Raw genomic sequence first — 22,200 nt, forward strand, 5'->3', positions numbered from 1 at the left:
ATATCAAAGAAGAATTTTGATTGTCTGAGAGGCTACTTTGACACCAAATGTCACTCTGAGTTGTAGAAGTCAGTGGTAGTTATTGGAGAGGATGTTTATGGTTCAACAATTTCTAAGCCATTGTACAAAAAGGGCCTTTATGGAGAGTGGCAAGAAAGAAATCCTGACTGAACAAAAACATTGTAATTGCTTGTAAAGAATGTGTAAAACATCACATGGAAGATACTACAGAGACATGGTTGAAAGGCTTGTGTCATCTGATTAGACTAAAGTGGAACAGTTAGGCTTGAGCAGTAAGCAGTATATGTGGCATAAATCTAGTACTGTACGTTTTTCAGTTTACACCATCATAACTGTAAAATGTGATGGCAGCATTATGTTTTGGGGATGCTTTTCAGTGGCAGAGACAGCCTGTTTGCTCAGATTTGATGGGAAGAAAAATGCTGCACAGTATAGTGTAAGCCACTAGGGGGCGTACTGCAACCCTAACCCTTGGACACAGGCAGGCAGGACACAGGTTCACTCAACACCCGTGTTTATTTACAGTTTATGCACATTACTAACACCACAATATACAGTCCATTCCCTTCCTTGCCGCCAGTCCATCCGCCTCCACTCCTCCTCAGGCTTTGTCTCCGTTCTCCTGACTCTGGCCCTTCAATGCAGTGAGGCGGCTCCTCTTATTCAGGTCCTGGGAATGTTCCAGGTGGCTCACTACTATTACCTGGAGTCACTCCCAGGTGCACTGGAGGTCCACTACAGGGTTTTGCAGCTCCCCCTGGTGGCCCCCACAGAACCCAACAGGGCTTCACCAAACTCCCGTTCCTGACATGCCATGCAGGAATCCATGGTGCCACAGCTGCCCAGGAGGGTTGCCCTCTAGTGTCCCAGGGAAGGCATTGCCTCATCAATGCCCTTTCCCCTAGTCCTTCCACCTTGCTGGCGTCTGGCCATGGCCGTCCATCACAATAGACAGTTCCTGGAGGAAACCTGTTCCCCTATGTAAGAATGCTTAAACCAGAAGAATTTTTTATTTCATCAAGACAAGTACCTGAAGCTGGTGGGTTTTTCTTATAGAAGTGCACTGGTTACTTCCTCTCATATTTGTCTTTTCAGTGTTGTGTTAAATTAAGTGCATACTTTGTTCTTGGACCTTATGGAAGGCACAGACAATGTGCAGTAATAATAATAATAGCAACAGTAATAATAATAATTTTGTCAAATATAATCTAATGATGCAGCTGTTTATTTGTTATAGCATATAAAAAGCCTTCACTCCTTTGAAAGTTTTCACATTTTATTGTTAAACAATAAATCACAGTGAACTTTTTTTTGCCATTGACATACTGAAAGACTTACAGTGGAACCTCGGGTCACAAACGTCTCTGAACATGTACAAATTGGGTTATGACCAATAAGTTCGGCAAACTGTTCACGACTATACACTCGGGTGACGAACAAGCCAGTTTCCCTTCTGGTTTGTATGCGCCAATGATTTCCGCACGTGTTCAGTCTCTCTTTGTACAGTACATTGTTCTCGGTCAGACGTGCATCGCGCAGAGGTGTGGTATAGTAGGTCCACAGCTCATGTCAAGAGGCCAGTTTTAAATAAATAATTGGCACGCTTGCAGCTTAGCGAGGGGGCGAGGTGGTTGATGGCTACAGCTGCCACATCCTCCTCATAAATAGAAGCGCGAGGCGGCTAAAGGGAGGAAAAAGAAAAGAGTGTGGAAATAACCGGTGTGAGCAAGCGAGCGTGTGCTCGCAGGCAGGCAGCTGGACAGTGAGCCCAAGCAGGGGTGTTTTGGCTGACACTCGGTGGGGCAGAAAGAAGTGTTTGCTCCAGCTGAGCAATCAAGGAGCTGGAGTGACCAGAAGGAGGACGGCTGGCTCCGTAAGGCCGAGAAGGCCGCGGGGGTCACCAGTTAAAGAATGCACCAGGCTTGTTTTTAAAGAGACTGCTTCCAGCATTGCTTTAACCTCGTTGTATTTAATGAAGACTTTTTTCTATTGGATTTTAACCTCCACTTCACTTCTTTTTTTATGGGATTTATTTATTGAACAATTCTGAAAGCACTGCACTATTTAATTTGGACATTGTTTTTGATTGTTGTTTTCTTGATTTTAATAAAAGAATTTGGCACTTTTTGCACCATCTGATTGCTCCATTGTAGTGCCTCACTGTCATGCTTATTGGTAACATTACCGATGGCGATGGGTTTAAGGGCTCTCGGAAGCGAGATGGGAGCATGCAGTGAACCTGCATTGTCACAGACTTACCTCAAAACTGTAATCTCCTCTTCACCCAGTTCCTCCTCACTTCCTTAATGCCAGAACTCGACTCATGCAAGGTTAGTTTTCATGGTTGTCTATGGTTGTTTTTTTTTATAAATTAAGGATTTTTCAAATGTTCATTTTTTTCCCTGTGCTTAAAACTCATTTTAAAAATAAGTGTTTACAGAGAGCGGTTCATATGGCTATGCGTGAACTCTTGCAATGTTAGTTTTCTCTGTTCAAGGTTTTCTCAGTGTTATTCAATGTTTTTACATTTAGTTTACTATTAAACTGTGCATTCTATGGTATAACTAGCAAAATACCCGTGCTTCACAGCAGAGAAGTAGTGTGTTAAAGAAGTTATGAAAAAGAAAAGGAAACATTTTAAATATAACGTAACATGATTGTCAATGTAATTGTTTTGTCACTGTTATGAGTGTTGCTGTCATATATATATATATATATATATATGTGTGTATACATACACATACACACACACACACACACACACACATATAAACATATATATATACATACTAGCAAAACACCCGCGCTTCGCAGTGGCGAAGTACTTATTTCTTAAGGATCTCTTTGTATACCACATTGTCATTTTGTCCCTCCAGTTGTAATATGATCAAGCTGTGTGTTGAGCTTACTCTTGAGCATGCAACGTACAGTTGGCCATGTGAAAAGTAATCTTGTCTCACATCTCACAGCTTGGATTGCTGCTGTTATAATTGCTTTGAGTTTCATGGTTTGTTTCAATTACAACAGTATTTGCAGGACTTGTGTTGAAGTGACATTCGGCATCTGTCAAGCGTTGTAAGCATACAACCGGTTTCATCAATAACTTCACATTCAGCTTTTGAGAGTTTAAACATTCATAAACATCAAAGTGTCCACTACTGAAATCGTCACCTGTGAATCCAAGATGTTTAAGAGGCATTGGAGGTTGTCGAAAGGTGTAAAATATTTGGCCATTTCGGTACACTTGAAAGCAACAACCGAACAATTCAGCAGCATCCATCAACTCACATGCAGAACCATAGGTGAAGGGCTTAAGCATTTCACTCTTATAGTGCTCCTGTGTAGTATAATTATCTCCTGTACAGTCATTAGTCCACACCTTGAACCTGTCCCAGTCATTCAATACATAAGACATAATGTTCCTCCAAATATCAAGAGTGAGCCTGATATGGCCGTGCAATGTGTAACAAAACATCTCCGGGGATGGAAACCACTCGGTAAGTGACAGTTCTTTGATCAATGTGATCACCTCGATAGACATGTTAATAGGGGTACGGTTGGAAAAGGAAATGGGTACCTGAACAATGTAAAGTAAGTCTAAAATACCTACACAATAACTATAATCGTAATAAACGAACAATAAAACAGTGGAGAAGCCGTGGATTAAATAAAAAGGCTGCAGTTATCAGCAGGGAGACGTGAATCCTGTGGCGAAGCAAGGAAGAGAATGTAGAGAACGGAGCGACGGACGGCCTTATATTGGCAGGCAGCCAACAATATGGGAGGCATTGGGATGGGGGACCCAACGCCGCCTCACATGGTGACCGAGCTGCAGGCTATGGAAGTATATACTGTATGTACATAAGTAGGATTCAGTAAGTGTTCGGAACCCGCGTACCAAATTTCTTGAAGATGGGCCCATAAGTAACAAAGACCATTGGAAAGTTCAATATGGCGGCCGCCAGTGGCGTCTTACCACTGAAATAAGTACGTATATCGGTTTTGGTTAGCGCAGGGAAGCCGCCTACCAAATTTTGTGAAGATGGGGCCATAAATAAGAAAGTTCAACATGGCAGACGTTGTCGACCATTATGCGTAGAATTTCTAAATGAAACCCGCTTAACTTTTGTAAGTAAGCTGTAAGGAATGAGCCTGCTAAATTTCAGCCTTCTACCTACACGGGAAGTTGGAGAATTAGTGACGTTGGAAAGTTCAATATGGCGGCTGACAGTGGCGTCATACCACAGAAATAAGTACGTATATCAATTTCGGTTAGCGCAGGTAAGCTGCCTACAAAATTTCATGAAGGTGGTGTCAGCCTTCTACCTACACGGGAAGTTGGAGAATTAGTGATGAGTGAGTGAGTCAGTGAGGGCTTTGCCTTTTATTAGTATAGACTAGCAAAATACCCGCTTCGCAGCGGAGATGTAGTATGTTAAAGAAGTAATGAAAAAGAAAAGGAAACATTTTAATAATAACGTAACATGATTGACAATGTAATTGTGTTGTCATTGTCATGAGTGTTGCTGGCATATATATATATATATATATATATATATATACACTGCTCACAAAAATTAAAGGAACACATTAGATACATCAGATCTCAATATGAAGTTGGATATCTATACAAATAACGACAGGGCAATGTCTTAGGAACAAAAGGATGCCAAGTCTTTTAATGTAAATAAAAGTTTTCTGCCTACAAAGGGCTCAATTGTGTAGACACCCTAAAATCAGAGTGAAATGAAGATGTGGCAGGCTAGTCCATTTTTTCAAAAACTTAATTTCTGCTACTCAAAATGCTTTTAGTATCTTGTGTGGCCCCACGAGCTTGTATGCATGCTTGACAACGTCGGGGCATGCTCCTAATGAGACGACGGATGGTATCTTGTGGCATTTCCTCCCAGATCTGTATGAGGGCATCCCTGAGCTGTTGTACAGTTTGAGGAGCAACCTGGCGGCGCCTAATGGACTGAAGCATAATGTCCCACAGATGTTCTATTGGGTTTAAGTCAGGGGATCGTGAAGGCCATTCAATTGTTTCAATTCCTTCATCCCCCAGGTACTGCCTGCATACTCTTGCCACATGAGGCCGGGCATTGTCGTGCATTAGGAGGAAACCAGGACCTACTGCACCAGCGTAGGGTCTGACAATGGGTTCAAGGATTTCATCTCGATACCTTATGGCAGTCAGAGCACCATTTCCTATGCAGTAGATGTCTGCGTCCCTCCATGGATATGCCTCCCAGACCATCACTGACCCACCACCAAACCTGTCATGTTGAACGACGTTGCAGGCAGCATATCGTTCTCCTCCATGGATATGCCTCCCCAGACCATCACTGACCCACCACCAAACCTGTCATGTTGAACGAAGTTGCAGGCAGCATATCATTCTCCTTGTCTTCTCCAGACTCTTTCACGTCTATCACAGCTGCTCAGGGTGAACCTGCTCTCGTCTGTAAAAAGTACAGGGCACCAGTGGCAGGCTTGCCAATTCTGGTGTTCTTGAGAAAATGCCAGTCGAGCTCCACGGTGCTGGGCAGTGAGCAGAGGGCCCACTACAGGACGTCGAGCCCTCAGGCCATCTTCATGAAGTCTGTTCCTGATTGTTTGGGTAGAGACATTCACACCAGTGGCCCTCTGGAGGTCATTCTGTAGAGCACGAGCAGTGCTCAGCCTGTTCCGCCTTGCACAAAGGAGCAGGTATCGGTCCTGCTGATGGGTTGAGGACCTTCTACGGCCCTGTCCAGCTCTCCGAGAATAACAGCCAGTCTCCTGAAATCTCCTCCATGTTCTGGAGATTGTGCTGGGAGACACATTAAACCTTCTTGCTGCAGCACGTGTGGATGTGCCATCCTGGAGAAGTTGGACAACCTGTGCAACTTCTGTAGGGTTAAGGAATCGCCTCATACTGCCAGTAGAGATGATTACTCAAGCCAAAACAAGCACGAATGGAAAACCAGCCAAAAAAGATCAAGAGGGAGAAACTTGAAATGACCTCCACCTGTAAAACCAGTCCTGTTTTGAGGGGTTTCTAATTGTTGCCACTTTAGTGCACCAGTCGTTAAGTCCATGAACACCAATACAGCTGAAAGTGATTAACAATGACCTCAGCTGCTTAACCAACCAGAAAATTATCAGACAGGTTTAATTGATTTCATGCCAGACAGAATCAAATAATAGACATGGACATGAATATTGTAAACTCAAGCTCTTTTAAATTCTGAAAAAAAAAATGCTTTTAAACTGCATTTCAATTCAAAACAGAAATAAAAATATCATCCTTGGCTAAAATTGGGCAGACTTAAAAATAAAGAGGTATTTTAAGTACTTTAAGTACATTTCCAGAATGGTATTGTCTTTAATAATAACAAAACTTTCAACATAAAGTGCAGTTTTTCTTTTTAAAAAAAATAAGGCAGAAACATAAAAGGTCATTTGACCAGCTTCACCTTTAAGCTCTGAGTAACCTTAGCCAAAATTATTTTGTACATTAGGCTAAAACAGTGTGATCATTGAACATTTTGTAATTAGATGTAATTAGAATTACTAACGGTCACGGAAGTCCAGTGATTCCCAGTAAGAGCCACAAAGTCCGCTTTCTGTAATGCATCTAATTTTGCTTGCTTTTCAGTGTGCACAAAACCATGCTTTTATCAAGGCTTCCATCGGGTAGTCTTTTGAAATGAAATTTTCCTCCGATCAGTCGTAGGAACGCGCTTTATTCCGACTAACATTTTTGTAGCTCTGATGTGTGCATCAATGTAATCGATGTACCAGGAAATCATGCATTGACAAAAGTTCCCCTTTGCTTGGAATTGAAAGTGTGATTAAAAGCATTTTTTTTAACGCGTTATGGAGTACATGCATCGAAGCTTCTCAGCTGTGCTTGTGCTAAGAAAAGGAAACATTTTAAAAGTAACGTAACATGATTGTGAATGTAATAGTTTTGTGACCATTATGAGTGTTTCTGTCATCAAGGATTTGATTATAATTTCTTTCAATCAGGTTCGTATTTGGACAGTTTGCACAAAACCACACTTTTATCAAGGCTTCCGTCGGGTAGTCTTTTGAAATGAAATTTGCCTCTGATCAGTCTTAGGAACGCGCTTTGTATCCATTATTCATAAAGCTTCAATTGGTGATCTGTCTTTCTGCGGTTATCTGTCTTTCTGCATTAACCACATATTTTTTCATACGTCTCAAACCAAGGGGATGCAAGGGTAAAATGAATCGTGAAGCGTGCGTACATACTCGATGCACCCCCTCTCGGGAATCGGACGTCGGCGCTAGAGGTGAAGCCCCTACCATTGCGCCACGGCGTGTGGTTTGTCTATTTGAGAGTATGTAGATCGGAGTATATATATATATATATATATACCGGTGGTTTGCAGTGGAGAAGTAGTGTGTTAAAGAAGTTATGAAAAAGAAAAGGGAACATTTTAAAAATAACGTAACATGATTGTCAATATACAGTAATTGTTTTGTGAGTGTTATGAGTGTTGCTGTCATCAAGGATTTGATTATCATTATTTCTTTCAATCAGGTTCGTATTTGTAGGATGTGTTGTGTTCAAGTTACATTCCGTATTTGTCAATCGTTGTAAAGATAACAGGTTTCATTCATCGATTCGTTTCTTACTGCATCAATAAACAGCTCGTCTTCCTCTTTATCTGAGACGTGACACACTGCATGCACAGGTTTTTTTTTACACTGTCTTCCTTTAGCAGAACATTGACTTTTTCCACCGTGTGCTTTGTTTCCGCAGTAGCTGCACTTATGAATATGCTTGTATGTATCAGATGCTTCAAATTTTTTGCTGCCTTCTCAATTGTGTAATTCGGTTTTTGTTCAGCACTCTTTGGAACTGTTGCTTTTTGTCTGTGCACTGCGTCATTTCATTTGAGCCGCTCGGTGTACATGCATTGAAGGTTCCCAGCTGTGCTGGTGCCATCTCGTGCGATGTCCACGGCTGTATTTAATGTTAGCTAAGACCCAGCACTTTAAAGTTTCTCTCGCAATTTGTTTGTGCCAAACACCACCCTGACCATCTCATCTTACTCTGCATAAGCACAGTCCTTCACCCGTAAATATTTAGCAGCAGTTTTTCTATTGGATTGCCGTTGACGGAGGGCCTTATATGGGCAGGCACTAAATTACATTGAGCAGAAGTCTATTATAGTATATGGACGAAAAAATAGGTTCCAGTTATGACCATTACGCGTAGAATTTCGAAATGAAACCTTCACAACTTTTTTAAGTAAGCTGTAAGGAATGAGCCTGCCAAATTTCAGCCTTCTACCTACACAGGAAGTTGGAGAATTAGTGATGACTCAGTGATTGAGTCAGTGAGGGGTTTGCCATTTATTAGTATAGATTAACTATTTTTGTGCTTAAAAATCTTTAAAAAAATGTATATATTTACATACAGCTTGTACGGTCCGGAACAGATTAATCGTATTTACATACAATCCTATGGGGTAAATTACTTTGGGTCACAACCAAATTGGGTTGCGACCAGAATTTTGGAACGAATTGCGGTCATGACCCAAGGTTCCACTGTATGTATTTATTGTCAAAGTGAAAACAGATCTCTGAAAATTGGTCAGATTAATTAGAAATATAAAACACTAATTCAACGTATAAGTATTCATCCTCTTTAGTATGACATATGTAAATCATCACTGATGCAGCCTGGTTTAAAAAGTCACATAATTAGTTAAATGGAGATTGTCTGTCTGTTGTCAAGGGGGTTTAGTTAACTGTAGTATAAATGCACATGTACCTGTAAAGTACATCTTGTGATGAGTTAGTATTGTGGTCTAATCTACACATTGAAAGAACCAAAGAACACTCCATAACTCTTTGTAAAGGTCATGGGATGTGTACAAGAACATATTCAAGTCATTGAATATCTACTGGAGTACAGTTAAATCAGTCACTTGGAAGTAGATAGAGTATTGCACAGCTATCTAGAGCAGGCTGTCCTCAAAAACTGAATGATCATGCTTACGGGAGGCCACCAAAATAAATAAATATATACTCGCCTAAAGGATTATTAGGAACACCTGTTCAATTTCTCATTAATGCAATTATCTAATCAACCAATCACATGGCAGTTGCTTCAATGCATTTAGGGGTGTGGTCCTGGTTAAGACAATCTCCTGAACTCCAAACTGAATGTCAGAATGGGAAAGAAAGGTGATTTAAGCAATTTTGAGTGTGGCATGGTTGTTGGTGCCAGACGGGCCGGTCTGAGTGTTTCACAATCTGCTCAGTTACTGGGATTTTCACGCACAACCATTTCTATGGTTTACAAAGAATGGTGTGAAAAGGGGAAAACATCCAGTATGCGGCAGTCCTGTGGGCGAAAATGCCTTGTTGATGCTAGAGGTCAGAGGAGAATGGGCCGACTGATTCAAGCTGATTGAAGAGCAACTTTGACTGAAATAACCACTCGTTACAACTGAGGTATGCAGCAAAGCATTTGTGAAGCCACAACACGCACAACCTTGAGGCGGATGGGCTACAACAGCAGAAGACCCCACCAGGTACCACTCATCTCCACTGCAAATAGGAAAAAGAGGCTACAATTTGCACAAGCTCACCAAAATTGGACAGTTGAAGACTGGAAAAATGTTGCCTGGTTTGATGAGTCTCGATTTCTGTTGAGACATTCAAATGGTAGAGTCAGAATTTGGCGTAAACAGAATGAGAACATGGATCCATCATGCCTTGTTACCACTCTGCAGGCTGGTGGTGGTGTAATTGTGTGGGGGATGTTTACTTGTCACACTTTAAGCCCCTTAGTGCCAAATGGGCATCATTTAAATGCCATGGGCTACCTGAGCATTGTTTCTGACCATGTCCATCCCTTCATGACCACCATGTACCTATCCTCTGATGGCTACTTCCAGCAGAATAATGCACCATGTCACAAAGCTCGAATCATTTCAAATTGGTTTCTTGAACATGACAATGAGTTCACTGTACTAAAATGGCCCCCACAGTCACCAGATCTCAACCCAATAGAGCATCTTTGGGATGTGGTGGAACGGGAGCTTCGTGCCCTGGATGTGCATCCCACAAATCTCCATCAACTGCAAGATGCTATTCTATCTTTCAGCACCTTGTTGAATCAATGCCACGTAGAATTAAGGCAGTTCTGAAGGAGAAAGGGGGTCAAACACCGTATTAGTATGGTGTTCCTAATAATCCTTTAGGTAACACACAGTGCATCCGGAAAGTATTCACAGTGCATCACTTTTCCACATTTTGTTATGTTACAGCCGTATTCCAAAATGGATTAAATTCATTTTTAATTTCATTTGCAGGTGCACAGTTTGCACATGCCTAAGGCCGCCCCTGCAGTACTGTCTCTTTCAAATGTATTGACCTCCAATTCATATCCTTCCTTTTTTTTCTCCAAGTAACCAATCGCCACACAATCAGCTCTGTAATGAACGTTAAGCCATCTGTAAGCTTATTACGCCGATTCTTCAAAACTTTTAAGGAACATTGAAATATCTTCATAGTACGTGTTTAATTAGTCTATCCTTCACTCCAGTCCCAGTGAAGCATACAGTGCGAGCAGAGCGGCAAATCCTTGCTAGCACAGTGACACAGTGTCCTTTAATTATTAACAATATAGATTATTTAAATTAAGTTAGTTTTATCTGTATAAGAAACATATTTTGCTGCATTTCATCTTAAAAATGATATTGTCATCATATGTAAATACACTCTTTATAAAGTGGCTCAAGTTGTGCAATATTATAACTACTGCAACTTTACAGTAAGGTAACGGAACTAATACGTACAGACAGTTGTACAAGGAGCAGTTGATGGACTGATTGAGTGTGTTTAGAGTTCTTGGTATGAAACTGTTTCTGAACCGCGTGATCCGTACAGGAAAGGTTTGAAGCGTTTGTCATATTAGAGGCAGTTCAAATAGGAAGCATGGCTAAGGCAGCGTGTGGTTGATGCTGTATACAGATAATTCTCTTTCCAATCAGCTGCTCCGAGTGGTGCAGTGAGAGTAATATGGAAAAAGATGATCCGATGTGGCAAACCGTAACGGGAGCAGCTGAAAGAAGAAGGTGCAGTGAGAGTAACAACGTTAAAGCAGCTATGGTATTTAGAATAGTTTGACCATTCCGTGGACCATTATATTGTTACTGGTTAATTACAATCAGATGCATTAAACTAATAAACAATATGCGATTAATTTCAGTGTATTTATAAAGCAGCGTCAGGAAAAGAAAGGATAGCCACACAGGAACAGTAGCACTGCTTTGACACTGGGTGCCGCCAATCTGCAAAACCAAATGGAGAACTTGCATACGACAGGGTATGAGGTACCGTGGAGATGTGCGTGGCTTTACGCCATGTTTAGGTTTTATACATCGCGATTTGGACGTGGAAACGTTCTTACGCATCATTTCTGTGCGTACGCACCGTTTATGCATGAGGCCCAAGGTGTTTTCAATATTAGGGTTATTTCAGCAGTTTTAAAAGGTGTAGGAACAATACCAGTAGTGAGAGAAGAGTAAATTATGGCAGAAATGAGAGGGACCAAAGAGGGGAGGCAGGCATTAACCAGAACTGTAGGGAGGGGGTCCAGCTGACAAGTAGATGACTTAGATTTACAGATGAGATTTGAGATTTCTGAGGAAGTGGGAACCTGGAAAGAAGAAAAAGAGTGAATAACACTTAATTGTTTTTGATATCCAAGCAAATTTACTATAAAGTGAAAAACAACCTGAATAAATGCAATGCAGTTTTTAAATGATCATTTCATTTATTGAAAGAAAAGAACTTCACCAATACCTATTTCATCCATGTGAAAAAGGAATTGCCCCCTTAATCACCCAATCAACCAATGAACCAAATTTAAATGATAGTGGGTTAAATTAAACTATACACACCCAAACTTGATTGCTGCCAGCCATATTGAATCTAAATATCATTTAAATAGAACCTTTCCAGCAGTGTGAAGTTGGGTAAAACATGTAATCAAGCTGCACACCATTCAATGATTGTAAAGAAATTCTATAAGATCTGAGAAAGAAAGTTATTGAAATATATCAGTTGAGAAAGAGTTACAATGCAATCTTTAAAACACTAGTACTTCAGCAAATCATCATTAGAGCTCTCCAAATGGAGAATGCTTAGAAAAGTGGTAAATTTCCCTTGGAGTAGCCAGACGTGCAAAATTACTCCAAGAGCACATAGAAAACTCATCTAGAAAGTCCTAGACAAACCCAGACTAACAACAAAGGAATTGTGGGACTCTCACAGCTCAGTTAATACCAGCTTTCATGATTCCACATTTAGAAAGATACTGGGTATCCATGGGAGAGCTGCATGCAAATGAATACTACTAAACAAGAGGAACATAGAGGCTTATCTAATATTTACGTAAAGCACCTTGGCTACCCTAAAACTGCTGGGATAATGTTCTGTGGACTGATGAGTCGTAAGTAGAACTTTTCGGAAGACGGGGGTCCAGTTAATCTGATGTAAATCTAACATAGCTTTCCACAATAAGAATGTCATGCCCACAGTTAATCATGGTGATGGTGTGGGGATGCTTTGCTGCTTAAGGGCCTGGGTGATTTGTCATAATTGAGGGAGGCATGAATTTGTTTCTCTACCAGAAAGTACTGAAGGAGAATGTCTGATCATCAGTCCATGATCAGAAGCTAAAGTGTAATTAGGTTATTCAACAGGACAACGTCTGAATGGCAGGGGGGATAAGGTTTTGAACCCTTTTGAGATGTTGTGGTAGAACCTTAAATGGTCAGTTCATAGATGAAAACCCACCAATGTGGCTAAACTAAAACAGTTTTGTAGAGAAACATGTGCCAGAATTCCTCTTTAGTGATGGAAAAGACTGATCTCCTGTTACTGAAAGTGTTTGATTGCAGCTGTTGCAGCTAAAGGTGGCCCAACTAAATATTAAGTTTATTGAGGGAGTTATCTTTTTACATAAGTGATATATGTGTTAGTAACATTTTTCCTTCAATAAATTAAATGACCATTTAAAAATATATTGTATTTACTCAGGTTGTCTTTTTTAATTATGCTAAATTTGTTTGGAGATCAGAAACAATGAAGGAAATCAGGAAGGGGCAAATGCTTTTTAACAGCACTATATTTGTATATACACTGCACAGTTATTAACCAAGATGTATTTTTGAGGATTCATTTTAATATGGAACAAATACAGTGCTATCAGTCAATCCAAAATAGTAATAAACCTGTAACTTGAATGTTTTACAAAGGAAATGTGAGTGTGAACAATCTCAGGGGAATACATTAAGTGTGCAGAATTATTATGCAACTAAAGGAAAAACAAAAATTTTCTCATCTCACTTGTTTGTTTTCATTTGTTAAAGTGAGAATAATAAACAACTCAAAATTTACAAAGAAACATTTCTGACATTTCAAAAAAAAAAAATTAAAAAAATCAGTGACCAATTTAGCCATCCTTCTTTTCAATAACAGTCATAAGCCTTCCATTCATGGAGTCTTGTCAGTTTCTTGATCTGTTGACAACATTTTGTGCAGCAACAACCACAGCCTCACCCAGACACTGTTCAGAGAGGTGTTCTCTTTTCCTTCACCGTAAATCTGCTGTTTAAGAAGGGCTTTAGGTCAAGTGAGGATGGGGCCCATGTCATTTTTCTTTTATCTTTAAAGCCTTTACTTGCTAGCCACACAGTGGAGTACTTCGATGCATGTGATGGAGCATTCTCCTGCATAAAAATCATGGGTTTCTAGAAAGATGCAGACTTTTTCTTTTACCACTGCTTTAATAAAGTGTCTTTGTCTTCTAAAAACTGGCAGTAGGTTTGGGAGTTGATTTTGAGTCCATCTTAAACTTGAAAAGGTCCAACTAGCTCATCTTTAATAATACCAGACCATACCAGTACCCCACCTTTATCTTACTGGTGTCTGAGTCGAAGTGGAGCTCTGTGCTTGTTACTGATCCAGCCATAGGCCCATCCATCTGCTCCGTCAAGAGTCACTCTCATTTCATCAGTCCATAAAACCTTTGAAAAATCTGTCTTCAGGTATTTCTTGGCCCAGGCTTGATGTTTCAACGTATGTGTCTTGTTCAGTAGTGGTTGGGTTTCAGCCTTCCTTACCTTGGCCATGTCTCTAAGCACTGAATACCTTGTACTTCTGGGCACTCCATATAGGTTGCAGTTCTGGAATAGGAGAGCACTGGAGGATAATGGGTTCCTGGTAACTTCACGTTTGATTCTTCTCAAATCTTTGGCAGTTACTTTGCATCTTTTTCTTCCCCCACACGTTTCTTGTGGCCCTGTTGACTATTTGCAACAAAACGTTTGATGCCTCTGTGATCACACCCCAATATCTGAGCAATTTCAAGAGTGCTGCATATCCCCCTGAAAGACTTTTTAGCGTCGGTTAAATCTCTTTTTTGGGCCATTTTGCCTGAGGAAAACAAGCTGCCTAATAATTATGCCCACCTTGATATAGGGTGTTGATCTCCTTAGGCCACACCCTCCTTCATTACACAAATACATATCACCTGATATGCTTAAATCCAATAACTATTCAAGTTTGCACAGCTTAGAGTCGGAATACACATATAAAAATGATGATATGGTCAAAATACTTACTTGCCTAATAATTGTGCACACAGTGTATATAGTGGTACTGTACTGCACTGATGAGTTATAAAGACAGTTACAGACTTTGAATTTATCATTTATCTATAATTAACTAATTTTTAATCCTCCATTTGAACTATCTTTTTTTTGATCAGGTGAAGATATGCTTTCACTGCTTTTTCATTTCTTGGATGACTGGCTCTTTAAATTTTGTGCGGATCAGTTTTTCATTCCTCGGGTAAGGTATATTTCTATGTTTATACATTGGCAATGATGTAATGATGATGGTCCTTATGTGTCTAATTGTATTCTTTGGTAATGAAAGCTGTTTTCTCTCTTTTTTACTATTTCTTTCAGGAAATAAAGGTTCTACAGCTGGATAGAATAAATTTCAAGATCCGTTCTATAGGGTGAGAGGCCACTTTTTAATACCCAGATTGCCAGAGAGTTTTACCACTCACACATTAAGTTCACTTTAACCCTTTTCTTTGTGTTTCATTTTTTATTTTTTGATTTCTTGTCTTATGTAGGATTTATTGTAGTGATGCTCATTTATTTCCTGTTAGTGGGGGATTTTGGTGTCATTCAAGTAACTTCTTCAAAAAAACATATTCTTTGACCTGATTTAATAATATGTTAAGCATGTGCATACTATATACAGGTAAAATTCCATTACAACAAACTCCCAGGGACCTAAACAATATTTTGTTGCAATGAGATTCTGTATTTGTTACTATACTGCTTTCATTAACTTGCTCCCAAGTGTTTGCAATCATTTTAATTTTAATCTCCTCCTGCCTACAAGTTATGCTGACAAGAATTTTTCTCAGCATTTCCTTGCTATAATACACTTTCAGGGTGCGAATGATGCCCAAATCCAAATATGCTAAAGCACTGCTGTGCAATTGGGTGGGAGGAATTCAACGCGAATATTATCTAAATGTTGAAGCATGTTGTGGGCAGCACAGTTATCAATCAGTAGCCGAATCATCCTTCTTCATATTGTGAGGTTTCTGAACTCTTCTGAGACAATCCCACCACAAACCCGCACTACCCACCCAACGGGAACGACATACTGAAGTGCAAAGCGAAGCATGATTGCAGCATCTGTGGAAGATTGTTTGCCCATTGCCGGGGCAGGGCAAAAACAGGCTCATAGCACCGCAGTGAAGTGACACAGAAGTGAATCATACAAGATTGAGGTCGAGCTATAAGTCTCTGTCTTGCACCCCAAAACACGAGGCTGAGTCTCAGTACTTTAGCAAAACCAGCTTTATTCAGCTTGAAACAGGAATGGCACACTTATTTATTGTAGAGTGATCTTCCACTCTGCCATACACAAGACACAGCATTCAGGCAGGGTCATGGCCAGATCAGTGATCAAGTAATCCTGTTATCTTCATTTACAACATACCTTGCACCACCCATCGAGATCTTTTCTGTTTGCTTTGCTGGAGAGACACAGCATAGCTTTGAGCCTGCTGCTGCCCTGGCAACAGATAAACAGTCTTCCATAGATGCAGAGATTGGACTTCGGGACTCTCTTTGGCGTGCTGTCTAGTTGGGTGAGGTCCCATCTTCTTTTTATTGAATGAGTCCCGCATTAATAGGAATGTTTCTTGAACGAGCACCACTGAACCACATAAAAACGGCTTTTTCAACGTCTTCAAATGCAGCAGTTCACATACGTTTGCAACCCGAGATTTTTCTACTTTTTTTGCTCTGTCTTTCAAGAAAGTTGACAGTCGATGGCGAAATTCTGAATTCACTGGCAACGTCTATTTTCTTTTTGCAGCAATTGCGAGCTGCAAAAAATTAAAGGTTTTTTTTTTTTCAAATATGAACGGTTATCGTTTTTCCATGTCTGCCGTTTCTATAGGAGGAAGACAGTGAGTTAAATTCCAATGGATGTTTTTCAAATGTTGACGAGCAATAAGTAAAAGGTATCACAGAAAACAGGAAACAAAAAAGGCAAAAAAAAAAAAAAAAACAGTACAAGGAGAGTTCGAAGAAAGAAAAAAAATTACAATTTGTCTGTTTGGGGATTGTTGTGCACAACTGAGCTGCGGCCACAGAACAAACTGCTCTGTGGATAATTCATTCAGGCATTTCAAGGTCTTTTGCGCACTTCGTTGTTATGAAAATATCTGCTGAATGTACTTCGTAGTAACAAGATTTCTATAGACTCGTGTCATATGGGGAAGCATTCGGGACCATAAAAATACTTTGTTATAATGAAAATTTCGTTGTGAAGATATTCATTATAATGAAATTTTACACACATATATATATGTGGGGGGGGGGGTCCAAGAATTCCAGAGGCCAGTAGAGGGGATTTTTTTTCATTTGTTCATCTCTCTGTTTTTTTTTATTTGTGCTATAAAAATGTAATTTTTGATCTGATTTACAGTAATAATGATAATAATAATAATAACTTGTGTCACAGGGCTGGACACCATGAATATTAGCTTACACAAATGTATATATGAATAGGAAAGCCAATACTTTTAATGTCCGTATAACGAGAAGTAGCACTTCCGTAAGAGGAATAAGGGTACCTTAACTAGCATAATGTGTGCAGCAAAATTTATAGTTTTTTTTCTTTTTAATTCTGTATAGCATGCAAATTTCCATCTGGCCATTATAGTTTATTTAAGGAATCTTTATCACATTATGCTTGAAATGCTGTGTATGCTATTCTGTCTTCTTTTTATAAATTCACTTATTTTGGTTTTGCAGATGGGGGGAGGAATTTAACTTAGCCAAGCATCCACAAGTAAGTATAAGCAGACAGAAGTTCTGTGAATTTGTCAGGAACACATACAGTACCTCAAACTTGTTTTTTTATACGACCTCTTTATTTGAAAACAGTGTCAGATCATGTGCATGAATGAGACTGGAACTGGGAAAACTGTGGACGTGAGCTTGAGTGGTGTGCGTGACTGAGAATGATTATGGATGTGAATTTTTTTTTTTATTCAGTTTTGTTCTTGAGTGTTTCTGCTCACGCTGAATTAATATGCACCTTCTGGTCCGTGATGTCAAAGCTGCACTGACAAAAAAGAGAGACAAAGGTATATATGACATTTGAAATAATTCATTTTATGACCTGTACAGTACATTTCGGAAAACATTGTTGCACTAATGCAACATTATATTCATTCGCATGACCCGATCTTGTCCAGTCTCCACATGTTGGTGTATGGTGGTGTTTCTTTTGTACTCCAGGAGATCTAGAGGACAGAATAGTACAGAGAGGTCAGTTCCGCACTATATACGATCATCAAATTCAAATGTTAACACTTTCCACACACCCAAGAACCATCCTTCCTACATTTACAACATGTGTACATGTTGCAGTGTACACACCTCTGTATACTGTTGTTCCTATTACATTGAACGAGCACCTGACACTGAAGTTTCTTTCCTGGGGGAAGCAAAGGTCTTGTCAATGTTGCATCCTCTTTTCTTTTTCCATTGCCTTTTCTTGTAAGAAGTGATGACGAAGTTTCTCTGCAAGGTGAACCATGAACACTCTTGCTATCTTAGCTGAAATTAGAGGGAATTCTCTGATGTGACGGGATAAAAGCTGACACACAAACATGGGTTCGAATGCACATGTGCTGTACAAGGCATGCAAGGGGTCCATGCAAATGCCGCATGGTAGTCTGATAGCAGTCATGGGACATCGTATCTTTGATTGCCGGTACAACAAATAGTTTGCTGATCTTGTGAAAAGAATGGAGATAAATGCTATCAACTCAAAGAGGAAGAGGCAAGTTCATTGTACCATGTCAACGTCACTGACAGAATAAAACTGGAAAATAAAAAAAAAGTGCTAACTTATACAAGTAGCCAAAATGTACACTTTATACAGTAGACTCAAATCAAATGTATGTTTTATTATGTTATAGTAATAATAACAGCAGCTCACTGCTCAAAATGCGGCGTGCCTGGACTTAAACCCGGAACCTTTTGGCTATAAGGCAGCAGTTCTTACCTTTGCACCATCCAAGAATGCATATCAACTTCCTGTGGATTGACATTTTAGCTTGGGTTTTTAACTCATTGATAGTAACGTATAAATTGAATGATTTTTTTAAATTGAATAAAAGCACACGTGTTTATTTGATGTTTAGACTAAAATCTTCACACATTATACACTTTGCATCATTATTAGTATAACATGGAAAAAATTCTGTTTTAAGTATATGTTCAGCATTTTTTGCCTTGCATTTCCTCCTACATTTACACAGATGTTGAAGATGTGGAACACACATGAAATGTATGCATTCCAAATAACCCTTTATAATGTACCCTATACAACTCCAGGCACCTCACACTCCTATAAAGAGACATGAGCTCTGAGAATTATGAAATTGATTACAGCTTCGTTTTTGGGTGGGGGTGGTTGGGAAATTGGTCGGTTTGGGATAGCAGGCTGCTTGTGCTGATTAACACATTTGCAAAACAAAAGACGCGGATGAGGAGAGGTGCGAAGGAATTTAAGGTGGCCCGGGATTACTAGTTTTTTCATAGGGAATTCTAGTGTAAACCTAACACACAGAAAACACAAATGTAAAACAAAATATTAAAAAGAAACATCTGTGTATATTTTCAAATGACTTTTTGTCTTGTCTACTTCCAGAGTTTAGCATTATGTCCAGAAAACTTTTAATAATTAGACTTAACAGAATTATTTACCAATAGCTACACTAAAAGGTACAAGCACATATTTTTGAAACAGAGAATCTTGAGTGGATGAAATATAGCTCCTTGAACAGTAACAATTATTAAAAAGCAATCGGTGCATTTTAATCAACTTCCATTTAGCAAAGGCAAGAGTAGTCTGTCATATATCCTTCTGTGTATTTTTTGATATGTTCTGGATGTTGCAGCTGGTTTTATATTTTATTGATTTAGACATAATTGAACCAGTTTAATTCATTTAATTGACATAGGAATGTTGCATTTTACTCTTGTGTATTTTAAAACTATATCAAATGAGTTGTTTCTACAAACATTACATTAACAATATAACCTTAATCAGTAAATATGTTAACTGCTGAAATCATATTATAAAAATATGAAAATACTATAATTCATCAAAAACAAATTTATTCTCAGAATAAAGAACAACAATGTGAATTGAATGTAATTGAAAGGGTGTATTAATTATTTATTTTACTGCCCAAGTGTATCTGCCACTATTTTAAGTAAAATTAAATTATATCCAAATTTTGTTCTTCAGTACAGTTGAGACTTTGTAGTAGTTACCTATTTTGGTTTGTTCACAGGGGACTGAAGTGAAAGCAATCACATATTCAGCAATGCAGATTCATGAAGACATCAAGCCAGAGATCTTTGTTATACTAGACATTTAAAATGCATTGTCATATTGGAGTGAGAAATGAGGGGGAAAATATACTTCATTAAGGACTGTAGTCATTTAGCATTCTCTCAAGTTGGTTTGTTAATTAACCCTTGCGTCTGAGTTTGTTGAGAAATTCATACGTAATTTAAAGACTCCATTTAAAGTGGAAGTTGGATTTTTAATTAATTATAGCGCATTGTCTTCAAAATAATGAATGTGTACTCCTCCACTTTCTGGAGCAAAGCCATAAGGTTGTTAAACTGGTGCTCTGCTGATGTTCCAGTTTCTATTCTGAATTATAGTTACTGTGATTTTGTAGGGCCAGATCTGTCTCTGGTTATCTTCATAATGCATTACTTCCCTGATATTAAATAGAATAATGTGTTTAGCTCTTCTGAGCTTTACTGAATCATAAAAACATTATTTTAGATTAAGCTTTTTTAAAAAGTTGAAAATTTTGTGTTTATTTATTACACTGCTTATTTTTTTGTCCTATAATGATTATATAAAAATATATTGAAAAACTCTTTTGTGATACAACTGCCTTTTTTGCACTGATGAAGATCAATGGGTGACTCTCAGAAATATTTTACTTTCAAACAACTGTTTCCTTCAAACCATGGACAAAGACTGTTTCTTTTTTCTCTAATGATTAACGAATAAATTTATTCATTTAATAAACATAAGAAAATTACAATCTCCCATTTGTATGTTGACATCAAAAAGCTATTGTACTTGTACAGTTCTTGTCTCATGAACTGGTTAAAAAATGAACGCTCAAGATATGAGTCATTATTAAAGTAGCCTCTTAACATTGTTAATTTTTATGTATGTGAATATCATAAACTCTTAAATTACGTTTTTGAACATACACGATGGATTGAGGTTTATCTTTGGTGAGACATACTAACTCTGGTATTAGCAGTACATTTTTTTTTCCTTAACTTGGACTCCTGTAGATTACATTATATTTAGTGTGCAGCTTATTTTGCAGTGGTTTATTGTGCATTGCCTATACACTTACTTTGCATTTATTTCATTGCTAAAATTTTAACTGTACATTCACCCAAAATAATAAAATATTGGTGGAAGTAGTGTCATGCTAAAGCCTTGGCAAAAACCCCATATGCCTTTTTTATTTCAAAGAAAGGCAAGATTTTTAACCTTACCTATTTTTAGTTATATTTAAATAATTTGTGCTTGTATTTATTGTCCTTTCCGCAGAAGACATGATCTAACTTATTTCTTTATGGTAGTATTTTAGATCTATTTAATCTAATTATGCAGTATGTACATTATTCCTAGTGAAAGCTGTAGCTATCCTGGATAACTTATTTTCTTTAGTGTAATTGCACTTTGAAGCTACTTTATTTTAATCTGTTTTGCTCTTTGATTTTAATGCACCAGAAGCATTGAAAAACCTTAATATTAACTTTGTTAACCAGCAGAAGACAAAGTATACAAATTAGAGGTTAATGCGCTACATTTTAGAAGGTCATCAGTGGAGTTACTCAGGGATCTAACCTTGTTCTGCTGCTTTTTCTAATTTATATCGGTGACATCAATTCTGGTTTAGTTGGTAAACTTGTGAAATTCTAAGGTAATAACTAAAGTTGGAGGGTTAGAAAATACTATGAAAGCAATAAAATCATTCAAAAAAAGACAGATAATCTTCAAAACTGGTCAGACACTTGGAAAGTGCAGTTTAATGTAAAGAATTGCAACGTACTACTCGTGGGCAAAAGGAGTGTCAATTATAAATACTATATGGTAGCCACTATACTAGGGGAAGCAATCCCTGAGACGGATTTAGTGGTTTTCAATGAAGCATACTTTCTCATCATCTTAACAATGTTCAGAACAAATTAAAAAGGGTAATAACATGTTGGGTTACAGTTTTAAACTTGTTGAAGTTACACTTTCTATTAAAAGTATTTACCCCCTGGAAGTTTTCACTTTTATTATTATAAAGCTATATAAATTAAATTATTATAAATCACACTGGATTTAATTTGGATTTTTTGACACTAATCAACAGGAAAAGATTTGTTAATGTCAAAGTGAAAACAGATTTCAGCAAAGTGATATAATTACAAATTTAAAACACAAAGGTTATTCCATTGAGGTTCACTCAAGTGATGAGCTTATGTGCTT

At 38.4% G+C, this 22,200-nt stretch overlaps 1 protein-coding gene across 1 annotated transcript in view; it reads left to right on the forward strand.

Moving 5' to 3' along the window:
• Positions 1-21,991, forward strand: part of zbtb8os (zinc finger and BTB domain containing 8 opposite strand) — a gene marked incomplete at its 5' end in the record, with an annotated part of 38,269 nt that extends 16,278 nt beyond the window's left edge. The window contains 4 exons of the mRNA XM_039739928.1: positions 14,828-14,910; positions 15,030-15,082; positions 17,412-17,448; positions 19,970-21,991. Coding sequence (XP_039595862.1) covers positions 14,828-14,910; positions 15,030-15,082; positions 17,412-17,448; positions 19,970-20,056 — 260 coding nt within the window. The remainder of the gene's footprint in view (positions 1-14,827; positions 14,911-15,029; positions 15,083-17,411; positions 17,449-19,969) is intronic.
• Positions 21,992-22,200: the final 209 nt, after the last annotated feature.

This window comes from Polypterus senegalus, chromosome 17, assembly GCF_016835505.1.
Source record: "Polypterus senegalus isolate Bchr_013 chromosome 17, ASM1683550v1, whole genome shotgun sequence".
NCBI lineage: Eukaryota > Metazoa > Chordata > Cladistia > Polypteriformes > Polypteridae > Polypterus > Polypterus senegalus.